This window comes from Varanus komodoensis, unplaced genomic scaffold (assembly GCF_004798865.1).
Source record: "Varanus komodoensis strain SLA01 unplaced genomic scaffold, ASM479886v1 scaffold77, whole genome shotgun sequence".
Classification (NCBI taxonomy): Eukaryota; Metazoa; Chordata; class Lepidosauria; order Squamata; family Varanidae; genus Varanus; species Varanus komodoensis.
Genome location: NW_025336442.1, coordinates 1,475,534 through 1,501,219, shown reverse-complemented (window position 1 = coordinate 1,501,219; position 25,686 = coordinate 1,475,534). Strand labels below are relative to the sequence as shown.

Sequence of the window (25,686 nt, the reverse complement as noted above, 5' to 3'; positions counted from 1 at the left end):
TGTGCTCACTCGGTTGGCTTTCTGTGCATTTTTGTCCCCCCTCCACTCAACAACGGGGTACCCCCTTGCAAGCATCGGGGTCCCCTGTGCGTGGGCTCTCAGTGGCCCTGCTCAGGCTCGGCTCTCGCCAGCACCCACGCCCAGGTTTGCTCTTGGAGGGTTTACACACGGGCAGCAGGAATGCGCCAAAGGCTCCGTCAACCCACTGCAAGCTGGGAACAAAGGCGCTTATGGGTCCACACTTCCGGAGAGCAGCAGCTTGGGAAAGGCTGGCAGGCTGCAGCATTCAGGGAGCCAGGCCCACTTGGGCACTGCTGGGCTTCCCTCCCCCCTTGAAAGGTGAAGGTGCTGTGCACTCGTTCGATGAACTTGTTTGTTCAGAGGCAAACGAGAATGAAAAGCAGAGACTTTAATTCCAAATTTGTCCCTCAAACGAAGGGAACGAAGACGCACTCATGAATTTAGCCACAGGAGCAAAATTATACAACAGGCATCAGGAGCCTCAAGCCAGGGGCCAAATCCTGCCCAGCTGGCCATGCCCCCTGACCCTGAAACCCAATCATCCCGTGGTTTCCCGACTTCTGTGCCATTTCCCACTCCCCGTCCTAAAATGGCAAACCTCTCCTAAGGTGCCGCTACTAACAGCAAGAGCTTAAGTCTGTCCGTACGAGTAGTATTTTGCCCCTGCCGGTTTTGTCCTCGGCACCATCCGGCACTGGAGTGTGGTTTCCAGGAGTTCCCCCAAATCGGAATCCGGCCCTTCGACTGAAAGAGGCTCGCCGTCCCCGCGGCACATGCAAAAGAAGGCACCTGTACACACAGCCATGGCACACAGTTTGAGTTGCACATGCCTCCTCCCCAGCATGCACCTGCTTTATTTACATATCGACAAAGACCATGAAGCACCAACCCAGCCCCCCCACCAGCAGCATGGTGACGTGAATGCCATAGATGAGCAGTTCGTTCACGAGGCTGAAATCCACCCGCCTTCGTCCCAGCAAGAGCAGGATAATAGAGAGTTTGTACTGGAAACGCAGAAAGACCCGGATGCTGAGGTATTGGAGGCAAAACAAGAGGGACAGCGCCACCCACAGGATGGAGGTAAACAGGCTGCAACTGAAATACAGCAAGAAACGAATGAAGCCATACATCCAACGGGACTTCAGGTAGATGTCAAAGTTGTTGTACTTGGTGCGCACCAAGTGTGTGGTCCTTACTGGCCCGCAGGCTGAGTGCAGGCAGGTCGTGTGGGGGCCGTGGAAAGAACGGACCCGCCGCGGGATTGGGATGACAGGCATCAGGCAGCCCCCGCCTTTCACAGCGTTGGAGAGCTGGGGTTGCCGGGGGTGGGCCACACAACATCCGCGAAGACGGGGGAGAAGGCGAGTGACCCAGAAACGCGACCACAGGGCTTGCTTGCCGGGACGGACATTGCCTGCAGGAAGGAATAGAAGGAGAGCCAGTTTGAGAAGAGAAAAGCCCAGCCCCAGGCGGGGTCAGGGCTCCTTCAGCCCAAGGGCCGAATGCAGTCAGAGGCCACAATCCAGTGACAGACGGAGCTGAAGGCGAAAGAGGCCAGGCAAAAGCGCCCCTGGCGGTCCAGCTGCTTCCACTCCATACCCGCACGTAACCCCTCTGCCGAAGGCTCTGCAACCAGGCCAGGTTTCAGGTTTTGGCACAAACCCAGAAAGCCCCGAGCAAGTCGGGACCAGATTCCCTCAGGACATGCCTTCCCCTTATCGTCCAGCCTGATTGCCACCGTCATCCGAAAAGGCACTATGGATGGTTCGGAAAGCACCAGCAGCAGGGCCTTCAGCGTGGTGGCTCTCATCTCACCGAATCCCTTCCAGCTGGGATGAGCCGTGTGTCTGCAAGAGCTGCACTGCTGCTTGCTGTTGTTTTGGTTATAACTCCTTTTATTATGTTTTAAACATACAGTTTGATGCAATGCTTGCTTGCTTGCTTGAATTTGTTCCTTGCCTTTCTACCTAAACTGGCACAGCTTACAATTGCGAATAAAACTTGACAGAAACAGTAAGCAAATTCATTTAAAAAAACAATTTAAAACACAACAGTCACAAAGCAACCCCAACATCCAGCCCAAGAGGCCCACTTACACACTAAAGTTCCGCTTGAATAAAGTGGTCTGGGCCTGGCCAGCAGGAGGGCTACGGAAAGGGGGCATCCCTCAGCAAAGAGCTCCAGAGCCAGGAAACAGTGGCCAAGCAGGCCCTCTTATGTCACCAATAAACGCGCCTCTGTCCTTGAAAGAAGAGCTCATACAGGAGAAGGCAATCTTTTAGCATCTGATTGCAAATTGTGAGTTTAAAGCTTTGCCTTGTACACTAACCAGAGGGTTTTGGCTAATGCATGGTGCAGGTAACTAATAAAGGGGGAAAATGCATTTGCACAGGCTATTTTGGTTTCAAGACAGCCTTTCTAGGGTACACCAAAGGGCAGTCTCACTCAGCAATCTGGCGTGTGGAGAAATCACCATTTTTGGTGGATTTTGGCTGCTGAACTGGCCTGTCAACTCTCTCAAAGATGTCCTGATTGCCAAGGCTCGGATTTGGTCCAGCCCTGCTACAGGATGAAGATGGCACAGAGCTTGTGTTAAAAGCTGACTGGCTCTTAGTCCCAGAGCAGTAGCTGGGCTGATGCCAAAGAATGTTCAGAAATACTCTGGCCCAAAGGCAGCTATTCTGAACCTGGAGACTGGCAGATGTTTTGGACCACAACTCCCATAATCTCTAACCATTGACCATGTCGGCTGGGACCATACCCTCTGCACTGTTTCCTAGTGGAATTGTTGGGAATCCAGCTGTGGCAGTGGGGGGATGGGGTGCATCATATATAGACTGCTAAGCCAAGGTTGCCTACCCCACTGAAAGCCATCCACAAAGCAGTGTCTCCTAAAACAGTTCCTTGACTGAATCAGGTGAACCTCTGCATTGTATTAAAATGGCTGAAATGGCATCTTTTGCTTTAAAAGCACAGCAGGTCCTTTCTTCCAGACTTCACAGCTCCTCTGAAAGTGGCTGATTTTACACAACAGTTTCTACAGCTACACAGGACTTTCTTTCCATAAGGCAGTCCCTACATGTCAAGTGCAACGCTGAATACAGACAGCAGACTCCTAAAATCTCAGCTCACAGCACACGCGTGAAGATCAAGATGTGAATCTGGGAAAGTAAATGACATCACACTTAATGATTGCCCACAAAATGATTGTTAGCATTCCTCTGCTACAACATGTAGAACAACTCTAAGCATTCAAGGTACCAACTCCAGAAAAGGACCCTGCACATTCTCTACACAAGTCACCTCCAGGAAACAAAGGCAATTCCTTCAACTGGTACAAATCTAAATATTTTTCCAGAGAGACAGGCTATGATAGTGCATTAGAGAAAAAATAAGAAAAAGTTTCATGACACCTTAATGCAAACATGACCAACTTTGCATTAGCCAGATGTGCTGGACTGCAAAACTCCCCATAATTCCCAGCCAGCCAAGACATTCATTTTGGGCTCTATCCTCCCATTGGACGGAACAACATTTCATGCACTGGATAAACGGAACACTGCCTGCAAAATATTCATGCCTGAGTAAATTTATTCATATTTATAGTGCCACAACACCCTTTGTTGCACCTAAATATGGGTGGGATAGTGAAGCTCATCTATTGTGGACTGCTTTTTGCAATTGAGGTGACACTGCCGATGTACTACAACAAAGTAATACTAATAACAACTAAAATGATAAAATTGGACTGCAGCAGATACAGCATGAAAGAATGAGAGATGGCAAGACAGGAGAGAGGCAGGCACAATCCAGCTGTTAAATGTGGCCTACCATGCAGGGCTGTTGTGAAGATTAATATTAGAGAATGGGAAGAGACAAGCTTGCTGGGAATAATAGCCTGGAATTTTTGTGCATATGACCTTTCAAGATGACTTTGTTGTGTGGTGGGTGAGCTGTGAAGCTCACAGCTTATTCAGGTAGTTCACAACATAGCCATAACCTAAGTGGTAAATGCCAAATACTGTAAGTGGCAGTGTTCTCTACTCTGTTTGAGAAATAACATCAGAGAGAAACAGTGGGACATGCAAGAGGTGGGCGAAACCCCACTGCTCAGCGTTGCAGTGAGGATTAAGATTTGAGGGTGGGAGGAAGAAGAGTGGCCAGCTTGGGAGCTACAGTCCAACACTTGCGTGCACCAGTTGCTTTGAGGTGGCTGTTTGCCCTGGAAAGTAACTTATGCCACAACAATTTTTGTTGTGAGGCTTGATATGGGGACCAGGACAGGCTGAGACAAGGGCAGCCAGCATGGCCGGGGGATACTGGACCCTGTTTGCAACACGCCTGTGCAAACTGCTTTGAGGCTGAATTCGCCCTGGCAAATCATGCATAAATGTGTAAAGAATGCCACAACACAACAATAATGTATTGCTGGGGTTCTGGCTACAACTTTCTCCCTTCTTTCAGAAGGCAGCACAAAAGGTGGCGCTGGAAAAAGGGAGGCGGGCCAGATCACCAGCTCTGCCAATCGACCTTGCAGGGCTGTTGAGAGGATTTTAACAAGAGGGCAGCGAAGGGTAGCCAAGCGGGTGCTGAGAGCTATGATACCTCCCCTTGCGGGGCGGCATGTCGGACCTGCTCCTCCTCCTCCTCGTCAGGCTCTGGTCTGCCACCCCGACCCCACCTATCCACCCACCCGCCCGCCCGGCAAGGGAGGCCAAGTGGGGCAGAGGCCTTTGGTCCTGCCCGCCCTGGGGTCGGCGGACTCACCAGGCGACTGCAGACGGGGACGGCCATGGCGGAGGAAGGGAGCAGATGCGGGCGGCGGGGGTCTGTCTCGTCCGGGCCCGGGACGGGGCGAGCAGGAGCCGCAGCTCGCCCTACCTGCGATGCTGGGGAAGGAGCGGCGCGCTGCTGGCGTCATCACCAAGCGCCGCCGCCGCCTCCGCGCTTGGGCGGAAGAGCGGGCGGGAAGCGGTTGCCCGGCAACGGGACGCGGGCCCGGGCGCTGCCTGGACGGCCGGCGGGGCCGTTCGCGGGGAGGAGGAAGCAGCGTCCGTCGCCACCCGCATCGGAGACGTCGGGGCTGCCATGATTTTGCTTAACCGAAAAGAGCAGGGACTACCAGAATTAATATAATTAAAGGAGCGGGGGCTCCCTTGTTAAATGGGTGGGAGCTACGAATTGCATTATTTTTCCTCCAAATGTTGTGGCCTACAATTAGTATTTGTTATTAGAAAAATCTGTGGCTTATTATTAGTTTTTAAAATGCAGAGCACTTTTTAAATTAATGAAACATACGAATCTTTGGACATATGGACCCAAACATTTTATTTTTGAAATTAAAATAAATAAAATAAAAATAAAATAAAATAAATAAAATAAAAAATAAAAATATTTTTGAAATGAAGAAATGAACAAGCAAAACTGGCCCCTTGCTTTGCTTCCAGAAACTGGTTGGCACCATAGGTTTGGCTGACTGGGGATCATGGGATTAGCAGTACCCACTTATTCAGAGAGTGCAAACTTGGGGAAGAGTGCTGTATAACAATGGTGAAAAAGAGACTAGTATGAGCCCTTTTCCCCTTCCCTGTCATGCCCTGTTTATCCTGTCCTCATGTTTTTATTTGTTTTAATGTGTCTGATTACTATTATTATTATTAAAGTTTTCCTTTGTCATTGTAAGCCATCCTGAGTGCTATTTTTCTTGGTTTTATGTAGGGTATAAATAAAGTAATCCATAATAACCAATAAATATTAACAGTGGTACCGCATTCTTCTCTCTTGCATTTTCCCACATATAGCTTCACCACTTCCACCGTGCAAGAGGAATTACTACAGCCCTGCTGTGATGCTGGGGAAGGAGTGGGTGGATGCTTTGCTGGGCCTGCAGCTAACTTGGGAGCAATAGCTTTCTCCTCCCCCTGTGTCTGGAAAACTGGAATTTTGAAATGTGCAAGATGAAGCCTCTTAGCACCACCTAGTGAGGTTTGCTTCCAAAGTGACTTTTTCCTGTTTGTCTTGCTGCCCTTAACATCCTATCTGCAAACTCTGCAGAGATGCAAACTGAGTGGATAGTTGTCAGACTACAGTTCCCATCTTTTCTCACCCTGGATATGCTGGCCAGGGTTGGAGGGAGTTGAGTCTATCAGTTGCCAGAGGGCCACACATTTCCTGCCTGGTTTTAATGCACAAGGAGGAGCCTTATAGACGCTTTGCAGCTGAACGGATGGCTCCACTCCTGGGTGGTTTGCAGCACTGGCGGAATAGCAGGGCTAACTGAGCTCCAGGCAGGGCTGCCCTTGCTGGTCCAGAGTGCCCAGAAACGGGACATCCTCTTCCACTGCTTACAAGCTCTTGTCTTGTAAGCAGAAAAGATCTGCCCTGGCTGAAGAAAGATTGTGGACTGTGCAGAAATGGACAGATTGACTCTATTACTGAAGGAGAAAGAAGATACTGACTTCTTTCAAACTTGGGACCTTTTTTATGATTGGCTGGAGAAACGGGACTTGGCTTAGAAACATAGAAACATAGAAAACAGAGCGAGTCAGAAGGGGTCTCCCGGGCCATCTAGTCTGACCTCCGGCACCAGCCGGCACCGCTCACGACATGCCCACCATGTGGACGTCCAGCCTATCCTTGAACACCCGCACCGATGGGGCCTCAACCACCTCCCGTGGAAGCCCATTCCACACCCTTGGCGTCCTTTAGATTTAAAGATATTTTTTAAATTTTTATAAATTGATTTGAATATGATTATAGAATGTTAAAAAGATATGTTATGGGGGCTGACCCAGTACGTCTGATGCATTTGATGATTGATGTTTTTTAGTTTTTAGTTTAAAATCTTAATAAAAATCTTCATAAAAAAAAGATCTGCCCTGACTGCCTCTTCACTGCCAAGCCACATTCAAGGGGGTGTTTAGGGCTTTCTGGGGCAACGACGTAGGGCAAGAGGCTCTATGCCCATGAGGCTGGAGTGTAGGACTGCAGCTCAGGAGACCTGGGTTCTCCAAGGCGGTGTTAAGGAGCAGCTTTCTGGAGCAGACGCCCCAAATCTTTCACCTTGTGCTGAAAACTTGCTGAGAACACCTGCTGAAATCCAGGTCCTGAGCCTTGATCATCTGAGCTGCATCCAGTTCCCCTGGACCAGCTGGATCTGGCCACATGCTTTTCACCTCCTGCTGCCCCACTTGAATCTTTTTGCCCCGGATTGTTCCCCACTCTGAAACCAACTGCCCTCCTTTCCTGCCCACATATCCTTTTCCACAAAGGCACACAAAATATGCAACACATACAGACACTAAACAGCATTTGGAAACAGAAATGCAGAAATTTGCATATCCCCATCTGATTTTGTCCTGTGGCCTTCAGCCAGGTCCACCCCACAAGCTGTTCCCCCTTCAGCCATGATGCAGCTCGCTGGGTGACCTTGGGCCAGTCATGGACACTCGGCCTAACCTGCCTCACAGACCTGTTGTGAGGATAAAGTGGGGAGGGGGATTATGTAAGCTGCTGTAGGTTTCTTGCAGGAGGAACAAAGGCAAAAATTAATTTCCAAAGACACTTCAAATACAGACATTGAAGTGGCAATCCACTGACTGGCCAGCAGGGGAGGCTGGTGACGTCTGGGCCAGCTGGGCTCCTGGTCCATTGCAGCTTTTATTCTGAGAAGCAATCTCCCTGGTGCTGGATTCCCTCACCGATTCAGGGCTTTAAAGCTCAGAGTAGACGCGGCACTGGAGGAGATGCACCAGTGGAGAGTCACCAGCCACTCATGTCAGACTGAATGAGACGGGGCAGCTGCAGTTTCCACGCCTCACTGAAGCACATTTGCTCATCCAAAACAAGCGTTTGAGAACTTTCCTCAAATACGGGATGGATGCCAGCATGAGAGTTAGCCCACCGAGGGATTCGCTGCCCGTTTGTTCAGCATTAATAAAACCAGCTCCACTATTCAGCCAAGTGGTGGTTTGAAAGTGCTTTTGGATATTAGCAGAACTTCTTCAAGCCATGGACAAAAAACAATTTCATAATGAAATCACACGAACTATGATCTCTGGGCAACCATTGTTTTACGGGAGTTAGTCAATGCAGGATTTATTTATGCGTGCATGCTATAAATTCTGCCATGGTGTGATGCGGGTAGCAGCATTCTGAGTTGTCCTTTGGGTCTCGCCGGTGCTTGTGCTCATTTCACTAATGACACAACTCATATTCCTGTTGATTGAGCCACGTTTTGTGTTGACGCAGGGGGAGATTTGTAGCAAAACTGATCACCGCAACAAGCGTGACCCATTAGGATAAATCAAGTTGCTGGCAAGAGATGGGGTGCTGGATGGTCTTTCGGAAAGACAAATGCACACATTTATTTGTCATAGAAACAGTAACTTTTACTTCTTTCAAAACTTTTAATGAATTGCTCACATTCCAGGAGATTTATAGCATGGGCAGAAGACTTCCAAAAATTATTTTCAATGTATTTGACACTTGGGCAAAAGAATAACATGGGGTGCAGGGGACAGCCTGTGGGAGATATTGCACCTGAAATAAATTAAAAATACATGCATCTGAAAAGAGTTTAGTTTGGTCATTAATTGTTGATCTGGAGGGGGGGGGATTTTGCACAAAATTTCAAGTTAAATTATGCAAAATCAAAGAAACAACCTTATAACAATTAATCAAACCTGCGTAAAACTGTCGGCTTCAAATAAATTCTCCCAATTAGATCGCTTTAGATTCTGATTGCATTTACTAATTTAATCAGCGGGAGAATAACTTGAATCCCCCAGCATGATAAATTGCTACAAGGTTCTGTGCTAAGGTACAAGACTGGAGTATGACGGGAAACAACGCTAGAAAAAAACTTCTCGCTGCCCATCAGACTTGGTGAGGCTGGACGGTGCTGGCCAGAAACATCCAGTCCTTTCCAAAAGAAGGTGCTCAGATGCTTGTATGCATGCACACAAATGTGATACCACTTAAAGCCGGTGTGGGTACAGGAGAAGTCTCAGCTCTTTAGGGCTCCAGCTCCCAGCATTCCTGACTGTTGGCTGCAATGGGACATGAGCGCCCTCTCTAAGTACCTCCAAGGCTGTTATAAAGAGGAAGGTCTAGATCTCTTCTTGCTGATGCCAGAGCGCAGGACACGGAATGATCAAGGTGCAATAAACCAGATTCAGGCTATGATTACATTACTATTACTAATATCATTGCTAATACTGTTATTACTTTTAATAACATTATTACAAATAATGCTATTATGTGGACGGTTGCTGCAAAATTTACCATCCTTGCTCTTTTCCCCACAACCATTATCTGATGGAACTCACCCCCTGGCTTTTCTATGGGGCAGGGTGGTGGGACAGAGGTGTAAGCACCCACCCCATGGGGCTGATTGCAGCTTTTGGGAAGGCAGGTTTGATGGAGGAACTGGTGCAGGCACTGCATCCAGTCGTGCCTGAGCCCTCTGCATGCCTGGTTTAAAGCTGCGCTTTCCAAAACGACACGCTGCTCCCCAGATCACCTGCGCAGCATCCCAGCCAGATTCAGCTCCAGCCCAGGGGCAGGCAAGCACAGCGCAAGCATGTGTCTTCCACGAGCAGGGCCTGAAGCCTCCGCAGCTCCCTGGGAAGGGGGTCCTGGGGTCATCTTCAAAAGTTCACTGTAAATGTCAGTGCAACAATCAGGAGCAGAGGGTGGAGAAGCAACATCAATCATGTACATGACTGAACTGAGGGAAGAGGCTGAACTGAGAACGGAAGAGCAGGACGCCTTTCCAGGAACCCAGAGAGTGGCCTGGGTGGAGTGGGGAGGGGGGGAACGCTCTGGGCTGCCCCGTGTCCAAAACTAGGGAGTGCAGAATTAGGGAATCTGCAGAAAGGGGAGAGGGAGGCCGAAGCTCTTGGCTGGCTCCTGGGCAGCATCCCCGAGGGATGTTGCTGCCAGTCAGGGTTGACGAGGCCAGGCCAAATCTCGTCCCAGGCTGGCTCACCCTTGACCCTAACCTCTACCTCAGAGAACAGGGCTCAAACTGGCACCTCAGCTGCCCCGGTTCTTTCCCCAAGCGCAGAAGGGCATTCCCACCCCCACCCCCCTGCCGGTCCTGCCCCAGGACTCCCAGCCGGCGCCCCTCTGGAAGCCGGCTGACCCAGCAGGGCCTGGGGCTTATCTTGCAAACACGGTGGTGGCCACCCGATGGAGCCTCGGAGCTGCCTGGATCCGGACGCACCCCAGGGCTGGGCTGCGGTGTGCAGGCCGCAGTCCTCACCACGCCTGGCAAAGGGTGTTTTCTAGGTGGCTGCACTCACGGACGGAAAGCACAAGAATCTTGCTGCACTGGTGCAAGGGTGCCTTAGTGCAAATCCGGCAACACCGGCTAGTGCATCGGTACGCTAGCACAGGTTGTGGGCTCTCCCACACTGGAGGCATTCAAAGGAAACTGGGCAGCCCTGTGAGTGGGATGGTGGGACTTGGTGTCCTGCAACAGCGGGGGGCTTGCACCCGATGGCCTTCATGGCCCGTTCCAGCTCTGCTCTTCTGTGATTCCGTGAAGATGGACCCTTTTGAGGAAATTCCGGCTTTGGTGTACTTCTCACATTTAGCCATTAGGGGGAGCCCTTGACAAGAGCATGGGCCAATCCAAAAGGGTACCTAATTTAAGGAGTAGACAAACCCCTCCTTGGAAGATGAGCAGCATGGTCCCGCTTCCAGGCATCAAGTACCGTCATCCCGAAGTTCTGCCAAGCCTGTAATAACTGTAGCGATGCATCCAGCCAGCCCTACTCTCCAGCTCAAGTGAGGTGCATGCTACAGGGATGCAGAACAACATCTGGTCCACCAGGCGTCCAGTTCCATCGTCTGGGAATCCCCTCCATCTCCCCCCCCCCGTACCCATGGCTTACCTCCTTTTCCCACCCAGCAATTCTGCCTTTTTGCAACCCCTCCCTTCTGAAATGTTAAAATGCCCCCACAAGCAGCAGAATGTCCTGAGGCCAAAATTTGGGAGTCAAACTCTCAGGCCTCTGAGAGATTCCTAACATGTTTCTTTCCAGCAGAAGGTAGAAGTAGCAACAAGAGGCGCGGCTTCACTCGACCTGATCCTAACCAACAGGGAAGACTTAGTGGATAAAGTACCAGCATGGGAACGCTGGGGGAAAGTGACCGGGCCGTACTTGAATTCTCAGCATAAAGGAAGCTAAAGCTAAATGGAGCCAAACAAGCACCCTGGTTCTTCCTTGCTAGAGGCGCTCGGAAAGAGGCCGGACAGCCCTCTGAGTGGGGTGGTGCAAACCGGTGTCCTGCAGCAGCTGGGCGGGGGGGGGGTGGACCCGAGGGCCTTCTTGGCCCTTCCAAGGCTTCTCTTCTATGATTCTCTGGTTCTGTGAGTCTGTTGTTATTCGACGGATGTGTGGAGGGCGTTTTCAGACATCTAGATGAAGCCCTGTGCAGTGGGAGGGAAAGAGCCAGGGCACTGCTTGGGCTGACATAAGCCATGTGCCCCAGCCTCCTCCTCGACGGGCCGCTTCTGAGACTGGTTTCCAGCCTTGGAGAAGGAGCCATTGCGGTTCTCCCTGAGCGGGCTGTGAGGAGGGGAGGCCAGGTGAGACGGGCCATGGGAGTCTGGGGAGTCCTCCAGTCTGCCAGGTGATGCTGGGGCACCGCAGGACAGAACCGTGGAGACTAGAGTATCGTTCCATTTTGATTCACTGTTCACATTTCTGTACCGTCAGTTTCCCAGCCCGGCCGTAAGACCATTCAGAAGCATCCCGTATGATTGCCAAAAGATTTCAAAAAATAGCCACCCTGTGCCGGGGTGGCCACAGGGTTGTGGAATTGCATGTTTGGGGCAAGCCTTTGAACCTAACTATGAATCTGCTTCATCTCACTTGGAATGCTTCTCCTGGCAAAGGCAGGAGAGAGGGAGCCGAGTTCTGCCCTGACCAGCCGGCCCTTAGCAAGCGCTTGATAGCCTTAGACAGATAATTATTGATCTGGCCACAGTTTATCACTGGTGCCTGATTTCAATAAACAGCCAGACTGAGGAATGAGGACGCATTTTGGGATCTGTCAGAAACATGATTCACATGAATGACCGAAGATTCATCTTTGCTGGATTGGCCGCATAGATGGACCTGGGGCTGAGAGAAAGGAAATGTTTATGTAAATATGTCCAGGTCTATCCGAACATGTCACCTCACACTGTTGCAAAGCAGGCCTGTAGGCTGGTTGTCCAGCCGCCCCTCCAGTTTTGTTTGTTCGGAAAGTGCTCCCCAGAGGCCGAGCTGCTGGCAGGGCAAGTTCACAGTCCAGCTGCAGTCACCCACAGAAGCCCACCCATCTCCCTGCTGCTTTTCCCTGTAAATGTATTTCTTTTCAAACAAGTAATTAGGATTTTATTTTTTAACTGTAATGTATTGAAAGTCTTGCATGATGTGGAGAAAGTGGATGAACCTGCTTGGTGGGATATTTGGGAGTTGCAAGGAAAAATTTCTTCAAACTTTGCAGAGACAAACTGAATTCCCTTCCGCAAGGTGCTGTCAGAGTTGCCAACCTGAATGACTTGGAAAGTGTGTCTTTGGGGGGGGGGGTGCAATTTGTGAATGGGCAGGCTCCTCCCCCATGGCAGCCATTTTGTGAGAACCCCCACAACGCCACTGGCCACAGCGGGTCGGGGACCCTGATTTACACAAGCATTCCAGCTTCACGTTAACCTCAAAACCGGACAGCACTTTCATAGGCCTCTGGCCCTGGTGTTGAGTGGCCATGTGCCCTCTTTTACACAGGACCATTCTCTTTTTGAAGGCATAGAAACAGAGAAACAGAGTGAGTCCGAAGGGACCTCCCGGGCCATCTAGTCTGACCCCCGGCTCCAGCCGGCTCCGCTCACGACATGCCCACCATGTGCCTGTCCAGCCTATCCTTGAACACCCTCACTGGTGGGGCCTCCACCACCTCCCAGGAAAGCCCATTCCATGCCCTCGGGGCCTCCTTTCTTGAAAGGACTGCCTGCTCCTGACCCAGCTTCAGGCTAGCTGCATCCCGACAGGGGTGGGGAAGAGGGAAGCATTTCCCCCCAGCACTCCAGGGCTCAGTGTTGTCACGGAGAGTATTTTGGGGCAGCTTAGTCTGGAACGGGCAGTTCCTGGTGGAGGTGCAGCTAGAGGTGCTGGCTGGTCTGGCTCGGCGCGGCTGCCGCACTTGGGGCCTCCCTGTGGGCTGGGCTGTGGGCACCGTTGCCAGGAGTGCCTGCGCTGCACAGCAGCTGCTTCAGACTGGCAGCAGGGCAGGATCCTTCCTCAGAGCAGGGGCCAGAACCGTGGGCCCGTCTGGCAGGAGTCCGGAAGCAATCAAACGTCCTTGCAGCACTCGGGACGCCCCCCGCTGCAACTTTGCATGTGATTTGCCAAGGAGCCTCCACAAAACACCCAATGTTTAAAAAGTTGAGGACTTTTAGTTTTCTTTGCATTGCTTTTCTCCCCTAAAGTTCCCCGCAAGGCTGCAAAGGAGAAGTGCCCAAAGAGAAGCAGTGAGTGGCCGGGAAGCCGGGTTGGGGAGAGAGAACAGCTCGCTGCAACTACGGGGAAATCGAGAGCAAATTATTTCCCAGATTAGAGTCCTTTTTTCCAGGTGAGGGAAAGATATTGCCCATTTTTCACAGCAGACAAAAACATTTTCCAGGGGATCAATTTTGCGTTGCAGAGTCGGCTCTTTTCAACCCATAATCCATCATATTTCCCCTTTTGCAATCTTGCGGTGTCCAAGTGTTTTAAGTTTCCGATGAATTATTTCATCGAGAGCGCAAGGACTTCTGGTCTCCCCACTGGAAATGAGGACGCTGCCGGGCTGCCCCTGCAGGGTCACGGACCATTAGATGGCGGGCAGAGGAGTCTCCCACTAAGCTGCCCATATTGGCAGCCCCGTTAGCCGGCTCATCTGTCAAAGAGGCCCGGTCATCAATCATGGGCTGGGTGATCAATATGCAGCTTACGTATTCATCATCCTTCCTTCTGGGAGACTATTCGAATGAAGTTGTCAGCGGCATGAGGAGAGGAGAGCGAGAGGAAGGCAAACGCCTCTGTGTGTGTCTGAGCACGCGGCCAGGGCTGGCACCGAGAGCTGGTACGGCCGGGCATGTGGCCGGGGCCCGCGGCCTGCAGGGGCCTGCAGGACGGCCTTTGGAGCTGCTCTCCTCCTCCCCGTGGCAGCCTGCCTTCACTCTGGCCCAGTCAGGTGTGGTGGGGAGCCGGGGGCGTCAGAGGCCCTGCGGCCACCTTGCTCTCTGGTCCTCTGCAAGCAGGAGACAGCCATGGGAGGCGCCCGCCAGAGCCGCCGGGCCCGTGGCGGGGCGGGCAGACTCTCTGACTCGGAGACCCATGGGGGGTCTTTCCCAGGGGCTCCCCAAGACCTGGGGCTTGCGCAGCACGCCACCCCTCCGCCCCGCTTCCCCCAGATGGGCATTGCTCTCCTGTGTCCAGGTGGACTGAACGGGACGCAAAGTGCCATGCCAGCACCCCAGCGCCGCCGGGTGCTGGCAGAGCCCCAGAGTGGCCCCCGACTCAGGCAGCCTCCCACCTCCCCTGCCCCTTAGCCCAGCCCAGGCAGCGGGAGATGCTGCGGCACCTTGCCAGGCCGGCAGGCGGGCGCCCGGATGGGGAGCAGCAAAAGCGGCCGGTGGCGATGGTGGGCTCGCTGCGGGAGGCGCCCCCGGAGGGTGGTGACCAAGCCCTCCCAGGCTGGGACCTGGCCCCAGGCGCGGCCCGTGGCGAGAAGCGCAAGCAGCAGGGTGCCGTGCTCCCAGTCACACCTGCCTGGGCAGATCCGTCTGCCGGGTGCCTGGAATGTGCTGCCGGAGCCGAGCCACCCTTCAGCAACCTGTGGATGGATGGATGGATAAATAAATAAATAAATAAACAACAGGCGCGCCAGCCGCGTCCGCAGGACTCCTGATTGCTCTGCCAAGGTGATTTGTGAGCTGCCTGGCCGAGGGGATGGGTGCGGGGGACGGCCAGCCGGCCAGCCAGCAGTGGGCACCGCGAGGCCCAGGCAGGGGCAGAGCGCAGGGGCTGCAAAAAGCAAGGGGGGGAGGGCTGGAGACTTGCACGCATCAGGTGTCTTTCTGAGGGAAATCCAAGACATCTGCAACACATCCAAATGAGTTTGGATTTCTCTGCATCCGAGCTTCGCCTTCACATCCAAGCTTCAGGCTCTGCGACACGCGGACTCTCCAGTCACGAGGATTCTCCTGGCCTTGCACTCTTTTGGGCTGGGCAGGGATCTGCACTCCCTTGCATTGTGCATATTGACACATGAGCAGCAGCATCGATGCGTGCGAATGCCTTTGTGCAAGAAAGTGTAGACACAAGTGTGAAGCAGCACAAACAGAACGAAATTCTGCTCTTTCTCTGTTTGTGTGTGTGTGTGTGTGTGTTTCTATCTGTGCACAGGTGTTGGAACGAAGGAGGCCTGATAGCATGCCGAAGACAGGCGGAACCCTTTATTTAATGAAATCCTCGGCCCTTGGGCTTCTTGAAGGCCCATTCATGCCCCGATTTGTCAGCTTGGGGCGCTCCCCACAGGACCAGAGCTGGGCTGACTTTGCCCCACTGGACGACTCTGGGACACTCCAAGGCACTGTTCCCTGGCTGGGTGCTTTCTTCCTGTGCTGCCTACAAACCCATTTCCCAGCCTTTATGGTGGGGGTGCTGGGAATTGCTGCCCCAACCAGCCCCTAACCAGAAATGCTCCTCCTGGGGATTAGCAGGAGTGGAACTGTAGAGATGAGCAGCTGGCTCATCTCCTGGCACCTCCAGGCAGAGCTGGGAAAGTACCTGGCCTGAAGCCCCCAACAGCTGCACCTGCTGGTGGGAACTGACTGCTCAGAGCTCGATGGTCTTATGTAGTATAAGGCAGCTTCCCGTGTCTATTGAAAACTTCCCTCAATTCAGAACTATGAGGACTAGAAACTTGCATTACCTTTAAGGAACAGGCCATAGCTCCATGCATGAAGAAAGTCTCTGGTTCAAATCCTACAGCATCTCCAGGTAGGACTGGAAAGAAACAGAACTCCAGGCCAGATTACTGCAGGGCTGTTGCTGCCAGGCCGTGTTGTCCATACTGGACTGGGTGGACCCCATATCAGACAGCTTCCTGTGCTCTTCACATACTAGGGGGGGCTGCGTTTTTCTCTTGAACTGTGCAAGGAGGTGCACCTGCACGGTTTCCTTTACCTGTGATTAAAGTTTCCCAAAGATAGAAGGGGGAGGTGGTGCAGCAGGGCTGAGAGCGAGCGCGAGAGCGCTAATGACTTTGACCTGGGTGGCCGGCAGCTTAGCACAGGGCTGCTGACCCCACTGCCCGAGGGCCTGCAATTACGCAGCTATAAAAAGTGCAAGGGATGAAATGTGCCTCCCCTGGCACATGGTGCGCGGTGAACTAATTTGGGAGAAACCTGGGAGCACATAGCACCATCGCATTAACGTTTATCTCCACCTTTTACAAGAGGCAAGCTCCGCCTGGAGCCAATAAAAGCATCCGCTCACCTCTGACCCGCAAGCCATGCAGTCGGAGTGCCGGAAAGGCCTTTGCACCCACGCCGGGCGTGTGGCACGGGCGCACGTCACGACCAGGACCGAGGCCCGGCAGCGCCTGCACCGGCCTTTCTCCAGCCCGGCAGCCTTCAGGGGGGCCAGGCGGCCATTTTCGTCAGGAGCAGGCTGCCTCCAAAGGGTGCTGGGAGCTGAAGTGCTGGGCCAGGGGGGCAGCCCTGGGGACTAGAAACGTGAAACAAAGAAGCACAGAAACAGAGCGGGCCAGAAGAGGCTCCTGGGCCCTCTAGTCTGACCCCCGGCGCCAGCCGGTTCCGCTCAGGAAGGACAGGGAAGCACCTCCCAGCAAGCAGCGTAAGAGCGCAGTGGTACCCAGGCTCACGGACTGAATCCGTTCCAGGACTCTGGTCGTGACCCAAGTCAAATTTCCCCATAAGGTTCCATGTAAATAAGGTTAATCCATTCTGTAACTATTTTTTTAATCAGAAAAATGTGAAACAAAGTGACAAAGAACAAAGTGACAAAGTACTTGCAGTGCAGTGGAGAAGACTGACCTAGGTGCGGGGGGGGGGGCGGGGGGAGGTTATTGTTTTGAGGGAGAGTCCCCCTCCGTAAGGACACTGGGGAGATCTCTTTCCGGGGTTTCCTCTCTTCTTTGTCTCTTAGCTGCAGGGTCAATTTTGGTGCAAAATCTGTCCATGGCAGGGGTCTCGAACTCGTGGCCCGCGGGTCAATTGCTGGGAGGGGCCCTGCGGCCCTCGAAGCGCCGGCGGCACCCGGGCCGGCCGCGGGATGAGCGGCCCACCCCCACCGCGGCAGCAGAAGACTTGATGCGGCCCAGCCTCACCTTCCAGCGGCCCCCAGGCCAGCTGAGTTGGAGACCCCTGGTCTAGGGACACTTGGTTTCTGTATAGTCCCTCGGGAAGGGGGGAGATGGTCGGGATCGGGCTGGTTGGGGGGGGGGAGATGGCCACGATTGCGCCCGTCTTTCCTGCAGGAGCGTGCCCATGATCACGCATGTCTTCCCTGCACGAACGCAACTGCGATCGTGGCCGTCATCCCACGCGGGGCAGCGGGGGATGGAGAGACGGCCACGATCTTGGTTGCCACCCAATGCGGCGTTCACGACTTAAGTCAAATGTTCATGAAATTTTTGTTGGCAACCCGATTCGGTCGTGACCCAAGGCGTTCGTGAGCCGAGGCACCACTGCATATGGCGAGCTGGTCCAGACTGGGCCCATGTCAGTTTCGCCCCACGTTCTGTGCACACGCTGCCTTTGACCCGGAAGCAGCCGTGGGGCCAGTAGCCAAGCAGGGCTGAGCTGGCAATTAGTCCGGCCTCCTCTCAAAGCCGGCCAAGTTGGTGGCCCTCAAGGCAACTTGTGGAGGCCCAAAATTGTGCAGCAAGAACCAGGGCTCTCCTGCGTGTTCCTCCAGCAGTGAGAGAGCAACATGGCTGTTGTTGTTACTGGCAGTGGCAGAGTTACTGTTTTGTTGGGGTTGCTGTACAGCAAGCAACATTCCAGCTGCCTGGACATTGCATGGCTATTCACAAAATCAAGGCACAGATGCTCCGTCGAGGGCCCTCCGGTCTTCTCCAGCTCATGGTGACTCTGTGAAGGGCGCTGTCGCTGCCACCCCACTCAGCTCTCGGGACACTCGGTTCTGCTGCCAATGATTCTGGCCGCCCCAGTTAGACAGAGGCAATCGGAGCCTCGGCCAGGCCGGCCCCCGGCCCCACTCCGAGACAAAGCCTGCGGGGGCAGAAGGGCAGGAGGGCCGGCGCTAGCCAGGAAGCGTGTCCCGTTACCGTCACTGGAGCCGGGCCTCTGAGTGCTTCCTCGGGAGTGGCTCACAATGGCCTCGCCGCGCGGGGCTGGTGAATTATGCACGAGGCTTTGCTGGCGCGGAGCAGATGGCAGCGCAGGCGTAAGGTGAGCCGCGCACGCAGGGCCCGTGCAGGGCCGGCCGGGGAGAACAGCCGCGGCAGGGCAGCTTGGGGCGGCGGCTGAGAGCACGGGGCCGGGACTCAGGTGGCCCGGGGTCCGTCCCCGCTCGGCCACGGGGTGACTTTGGGCCGGCCACAGACTCTCGGCCCAGCCTACTACCCAGAGTTGTCGCTGTGGGGATACGCCTGAGAGCAGGAGGAAGAGATGTAAGCCACTTTGAATTTGCTGTAAGAAAAGGGGAGGGTACAAATTAAATAAAGAAAGAAATAGAAATCCGTCAGAGCCTAGTGCTTAACCTCCTTGATGGTTCACTTTAAGGAAAAGAAGCCGGTGGGCTTTTTCTCGGGTGACTCCTCCTGTTGCTAAAGCTTGGCTCTCCATCCCGGTGCCCAGAGATATCTCTCCCCTCCTGGTTTTCATGTTATTCTAAAGAGGCTTTGTGATTTAGAAAGGCCCCAGAGGCTATCTTGCTACCAAGGGAAGTGCCACCTGGGATCCGATCGGAGGTCTCCCCGCAGCCCCGGACTTGGCTTTCAGAAAGGCGGCCCAGTTCTCGGCAGGGGCACTTGGCTGCCGTGGGGCCCCCGCTGGGTCTTGCAGGAGATCCAGGAGGATTTTTCCTGGCTGCACCCCAGGAGCTGAACCAGGACTTCTGGCACAGGCCTCAGCCCTTGTCCGTTCAGTAGCAGGCCAGGAGCTGAAAAGAGGGCTCTTCCCTCCCAGTCGCGGGATCACTGGGCCGCTCGATCCCGCCTCCAGGCAGTCCGGCTTTCCCATTCCTGGAAGGCTGTGAGGTGCCTGCCCTCTCAGCCTCCTGGACGCTCATGCCTGGGGTGGGCAGGCAACCTGAGAGCCCTTTCTCGATTTCTGCTGGTGTGCCTTTTTGAAACGATATCCCTGCATTAATATTTCACTGAGCGCATCCAAAATGCTTCTGCAACGAATGTTTGGCAGGCACTTTTTCGATATGATGTGAGGGGCAAAAGCTGAACTGAAGCCCCTAAGAAGGCAGGAAGCGGCCTGGGACGGGGAGTTGTGAAGCAGCTGGGGGTGCAATCCAATCTCGAATTCAGCTCGTCCCAAACTTTGGGTATTTTCCCACGCTTATGTCCCATTCATTCTAAACACTGACCTCTTTTTCATGAAAACCTGTACACCTCCCCCATGTGCGCCCTTTTCTCTCCATATTTGCCTATTGAACATTTTCTGCTGAATGCCTTTGGCAGTCTTTTCTGTGTGCGCGTCCCAGCAGAGGGGGTGTGTGTGAGTTCCCACCCCGCCCCACTCCCGCAGCGCTGGGAGCCCATCTCAAGCACTAGAGTTGCTCCAGAGAAAATGGTTGCCAGGATTACCAGATGGCATCAGATTCCCAGGTACAGACAAAACCAGAAGTTTCATTAGTGTCCAAACTGTGCATGCTTACACAGCTCCGTAATTGCCCTCCAATCCTACACACAATGGCCAGGCTTTAGGGGATTGGGGAAGATTTGCCAAGGGAAATTGAAAGAGTGTTGCATTTCAGAACACCTGCAGACTATTTCCTCCCTTGAAGGGAGGGAACAGGTCACCAGTCCTGTTGCTGAACCTCCCCTGCACCCGGACCTGCATTCTGCAGGGGAGGGCGAGTCTTTGCTGCCTCGCAGGAGCCAGTCCAGCATAGAGGCAGGCTTGGGCTGGGGATGCAGCCGAATTCAGTGTTCACTTGCAAAACATGGGAGCACGAAGCCCCAACCGTGTTTGGAGCCCCAGGACGTATTTGCCAGTTGCCCCTCATGCTCTTGCGTTCATCTTGCTCCCGACAGCCCCTTGCTTTGCCCAGATTCCTCCCTCGACTGACTGACCGGCCCGCCCTGCTCTGGCTAGCCTAGGGATGGCTAGTGGGCCATGCAAGCGAGGCGCCCTCTGCCAGCCCGGGGAAGCTTGCACGGCAATCCCGCTTGGCCGCCACCCCGCTGGTGCAGCGATGGTTGAGCAGATTGGCAGAGGGCGAGACAGCCCTTTTTGGAACCACAACCGGGACAAAAGCCCTTCCCGTTGGGTTCTGGGGCAAGTCCCTGGGCCCTCCTGCTGGGTGATTCTGGCCCCCCTGCCTCAAGGAGGAGGCTCCAGGGTCAAAGCTTTGGGGAGAAGGCAGGAAGGCCCCGTCAGACCCGTGCCTTCCTGGGACCCCCTTCTCAGCCAAGACCCTGAGGGCAGCTCCCCCATGCTGGGGGCATCGCATCGCTGTCCTGAAAAGCTGAGGGTTTTGCCCACCATCCTACTGCTCTCCTCAGCCCGAGGTGACCAAACCAGGCTGGGCCCCTTTAAGAAGCCGAGCCTCCGTCCAGATGGAGGAAGAGCCCAGAAGCCAAAGGCAGCCCAGGTCCTCCTTCAGCCTCAGCCTTGGCCTGCTTCTTGTTGGAGCAACATCCAGACTTGCGTCAAGCCCCCGTGCCACTTGCCGCTTTCTGTGGTGCTGGTCCCCTTTCGCCTCAGTTCCCGGGAAGCCTACGCCTGATTCGGCTCTGATTCCTGACCCAAGAACCAGACCCAGAAGGGAACAGAACCCCCATCGCATGCTGGGAGCACAGGCGGTCCTGCATTCACACTGCCACGATCAAAGCCAAGGTGCTGCGGCCCTTGCTTGCTAGGGCTTCCCAAGCGCCCCTCTGGACCTTGGCCCACCATCCAGCCCGAGCCGCACGTCTGGCTTGCCTTGGCAGGCCGAGGCACACTCGGCCCCGTCGTCCACGGCCGGACCGTCCTCCCCGCAGCGCACGTGGGCTAACGCTGCCGTGCGTGTCTGGCGCAAGACTCAGGGAAAGATTTACAGCGAGGCTTTTAACGGATGAGATGTATTGGCTGGATTGATCGATTATTGGCAGGTTTCATGGCATCCACAATGAATGGCTGGGGGAGGGCGATTCTCATGCAGATGTTGCGGCCCAGGCATTCATTTCTTTCTTCTTAAGGTCTGGGTGGTTTTGCCTTGGGCTGTGCGTCTTCATGCATGAGAGAGTGCATGAGTGAGCACAGTGTGGAGGTGGGTGTTACAGGGCCCCAAGAGGTGCTCCTTTAAAAATGTGTCTGGCCAGTTCTAACTGCAGTTGTCGGGTGCAGGGGAGTGAGGCAGATGCCCACTAGGGTGCCAATCCACATCAGGGACCCTTCGCCTACACAGTAAATTGTTATCATCATTATCAACAGCAGCCATAGTTAGGCATGGATGGATTTATAGTAATCTTTGTTTTGGAATAATACTTCCACAGGTGGACTTTCTGAAAGATGGAAGATTTTGGCCTATAGAAAGGGATAATGGAAGTCACATCCAAAGCTTTTAGAGGGCTCCAGTTTGGGCATCTCCCCCTGCCCCCCAAAATTGGTTTAATGTACGCTAATGTCACACTTTTCGGGTCCTCTCTGGTCAGGCTCCGAGAATCCATGCTGTGTCCAAAGTGGGGGGGGGGGCAGTGATCTTTTGTCCCCCTTCTGCAGCATGTATAATTTCCCGTACAAAATCTGTCATGTTCTCCTAAGCCAATTCTGTAATCCCAAAAGGTAATTAAAACTGCCAGAGTCTAATTAAACCACTTAATTAAACACCCTGTTGGAGGCAGGCTGTGATGGCACAGTGAAATCACACAGACACAGGGAATCTGTTCTGCGCTTCCCACCATCAGTCCTTGGGTGAGACATTTGCCAGTCCAAATCAATCAAATCATCAATGAATCCATCAAACAGATTTAGAAATCACTCTTCAGTGCTGTAGCTGGGCTAGGCACGTCTTAGTTTCACAACATCGACATCGAAGTGACAGTGGGATCCCCGTGGAGAGCGATTGCGAGTGCAAGGTTCTAGTCCTCATGGTTCTGAATAGAGAACTGCATTGACTAGAACCTTGGGGCACTGCTTTGGACAAACCAAGGTTCTCTGACCAGCAGCAGCAGCCCTCCTGGCATTCGGGCAGGAGTTCTTCCAGCCCTTCTGAGCAGCGCTGCTGGGAATCGAGCCAGGGACCTTCCACATGCAAAGCAGGCGCCCTTCCATGGAGCCGCAGCCCCTTGGAGATTCGTCAGGTGCAGATGAATGTCCAGGCCTTGCCAATAAATCCATAAACACCCTTAAGCTTGCTAATGACCACTTGGGAGGAGGCAGCAGTGCAAATGGTACTGAAATAGGCCCCAGGTCCAACCGGGGAGCAACGGCTGTGACCCTTGTTAATAACTTCATCGGCTCCCAAAGCTGTTGGCACTGGAATCAGCTGAGAAGCAGCCATCCTTTGGGGAGCAGAGATGGATGGAGAAGGGAAGATCTTGCCTTCCTCGGGGGGTGCGGGAGGCAGCCGAAAACTGGGTCGTTTTGCCAAATGAAAATTGACATGTTGGCTTGAACTTGGTGACCTCCTGTCATTACGCTAATGGCCTTGGGGGCGGGGCAGGTGGGGGCCGCACGGACTCCTCGAAAGGAGGCCAAGGGTGCTGCAGCAGCGCTCTTCACCCAGGCAGGGCTGGGCTGGAGCGCCAGTGCCCCCTGCGCATCGTGAGCGATGGCAAGGAGGAGGCCGAGAGGGGGATGTGGAATGCTCCTGTAGAGGTCAGAATAAAAGCTGCAGTAGGTGAGGAGCCCCACTTTCAGAGGAGTCAAGGTTCTCCCTCCAGTAAAATTAGTATGTTGCGTTGCATCACAGAAAGGACAGCTATAAGGAACTAAGAAGCGGTGCTGCAGCCTGTTTTTTTCCTCCTCCCTTTCAACCCCCTTTCCTTTTGTGCCACATCTTTTAGGCTGTAGGCCTGAAGGCAGTAACACTCAGCGAACAAATCTGGGTTAACATGCTGTGAATGAATAACCAACCTCGATGCTGTTTAGGTCTGCTGGGTTCCAGTTTGTCTGTTTGACATTTCTCATTTAGAAGGTGAATATTCAGTGTTTATTTTTGGCCTCTCTGGCCTGCACATCTGGTTCTCAAACCCACACAGATGTTTCAGAAGTCGGTAATCCTGACAAAGGACTTAGCATTAAGGAAAAATGGGTTACATAAAGACGCCTGGAAATCTTCTTAAGAAACCACGGATGCCTGCCCATATTGTGCGCCAAACAGGACTAAGTCAGAAGTACGGGGGCACTTGACAGATGCGGCCTCCTGAGACCCACTTCATTTCACTGGAGGGGTTTCTGAAGGCTTCCAGAGCAGAAACTTCTACGGTGTGGATCCGCTCACCCTGGCCTTCCTGGACGCCTCTCTGCGAGGGCTAGAAATTGAGGGATCGCAGCCTGGCCATCGGTGGCGCAGTGACGCAATTTGGCCAGGGTCAAAGGCCAAGCCAAACAGCTTCACAAAATGGCGCTTTCGTCCCTGTGAACCTAACCTGCAGACTCCGCAGTGAGCCAGGTGTATTTACTTGCATGTGGGGGGGAAGGGGGGCAGAATCGGCCAGAGTTTTAATGCATGCCTTTAAAAATATCCGGTTCCATCCATGAGTGGGCTCACTGAATGCAGATGGACTGGATTTAGCAAAGCGTGCAGCTCTCACCACACCCCAAGCTGAGTCCAAACAGGTGGGCAGCGGGGTTGATCCCAATGAGCAAAGCCATTGGAGCCATTTCGCCACCAACCGGAGCAGCTCTCCTGTCGAGCAGAGGTTACAGTCGCTTCTGCTTCGTCAGGACCAAGCGGAGCATCTTGCATTGTGACAGAGAGCCTCAGGGGCCCCGTCCCGCGAGTCCCGCCTCCCCTCGAAGGCTTGCCGCCCTCAGGAGTTTGGGTGCAGGCCCCCTGTGCACTGCGGCATGCGCGCAGCCCCTTTCTCTTTCGGTGAGGCAGGGCCAGGGACTGGGCTCCAGGCGAGCACCGGCCCCTGCTCTCCAAGAGCAACCCTGGGCGCTCCCGTTAGACTTAAATAGACCGGCCTCTGTTCATTATCCTGAAGTTGCCCAGGGGAGAGAGCAGGAAGGATTGTTGTTCTGTTGCATATAAAATGAACACAGGCCCTTGTGGCTTTAATTAAAAACTTTAATTAAGAAACAAACATGGGGGTTTTATTCGATGCGGCAATTGATTGCCTTTCTCCCTCGAATCCTATTAAATGAGAACGTTCCGTCCCCAGTTTGCTCATGAGCCAGGTGGGCTGCCCCTCCGTCCGCAGCTCCTGCCTCCGGCCAGTGGGAGAGGCCGCCATCCCTGGCGCCCACCCAGCGAAGGGGAAGGGAGGCCAGCGCTGCCTCGCCTGCAGGAGCCCTGTGCCATCTCCGGCACCTCCAGGGAGACCTGGGAGAATTCCCGCTCCACAGCCTGCAAATCCCGGGCCATTCCTCTGGCTCCATATCTGCCAGCTTCCCCGGTTTCTCTCTGTCAGGGATGGAGCCTCCAGCCTTCCACCTCTCCCGTTGTCCACCAGACTCCCTGTTTCTCCTGATTTTGGTTGTATTTCTTCAGATGCTTTTAACTGATATAAATCATTGTATCTTGAATGATTTTTTAATCTGAGAGGGCTGGTATAACTTGGCATCCTGCGCTGAGCAGGGCTGGGACCCAGTGGGCTTCTGGCCCCTCCCAGGTCTACGATTCGGTGGTTCGGTGGTGGACTGTGGAGGGCAGCCCTTCTCCACTCGCGTTTCGAGAAGAGCTCCTGTGTCCCGGAGCTCAAGACGCGGCTCCGCAGGTCCTTGGCAAGGGACACGTCTTGGTCTCTCCCTTCTGCCTCCTAGGAAAGGAGTGTGTGTGGCTGGCCATGCCTGTGACGGTCCAACCATGGAGCACTCCACCCGTGTGCGCACGGATCCGGAGCATCGGAGGACCCTCCTTGAGGTCCTTATCCAGGGTGTTGGCTGAATGCTTTCTCGAACCTTCATGCAAGAGACCTGGGATCTAGTACCCGACTTCAGCAACCATATAACGCAGACAACCGTCTTTAAAAAATGATACTTTCCCCAGTGCAAAAGAGCCAACATATGCAAAGGTACAAGAGAAAGTTCGAATGCGCTCGTCTGGTCCCCAGTCATTCTCCAGAGTCTGAAAACCAAAACAAAAAAGACACCGGGATCTTTTAACAGATTTAAACACGCATGCACGGACACACCGCTCACTCGCAAGGAATGTCTCTGTCTCCAAATCTGTTTTTCTTGGTTCCCCAGATTAAGGCATTAAGGATCAACTAAACTCTTCCCAAGTATTTAAGAAACGGACCATCTGCACA

The 25,686-nt window shown here is 53.7% G+C and overlaps 2 protein-coding genes across 2 annotated transcripts in view; both read right to left on the bottom strand.

Moving 5' to 3' along the window:
• Positions 1-4,842, bottom strand: part of NACC2 (NACC family member 2) — a 53,812-nt gene extending 48,970 nt beyond the window's left edge. The window contains exon 1 of the mRNA XM_044453144.1: positions 4,789-4,842. The gene's annotated coding sequence lies outside the window, so the exon portion shown is untranslated. The remainder of the gene's footprint in view (positions 1-4,788) is intronic.
• Positions 831-4,898, bottom strand: TMEM250 (transmembrane protein 250). The gene is made up of 2 exons (XM_044453147.1): positions 4,789-4,898; positions 831-1,435 (listed from the first exon to the last, which is right to left on the bottom strand). Exon 2 carries the CDS (start codon positions 1,296-1,298, stop codon positions 879-881), a length of 420 nt encoding a protein of 139 aa, XP_044309082.1. The 5' UTR covers positions 1,299-1,435; positions 4,789-4,898; the 3' UTR covers positions 831-878.
• Between the last annotated feature and the right edge of the window lie 20,788 nt (positions 4,899-25,686).

Bases quoted from the DNA above. Each gene is read 5' to 3' on its own strand.
- TMEM250 (XM_044453147.1), bottom strand. From the start codon at position 1,298: ATGCCTGTCATCCCAATCCCGCGGCGGGTCCGTTCTTTCCACGGCCCC.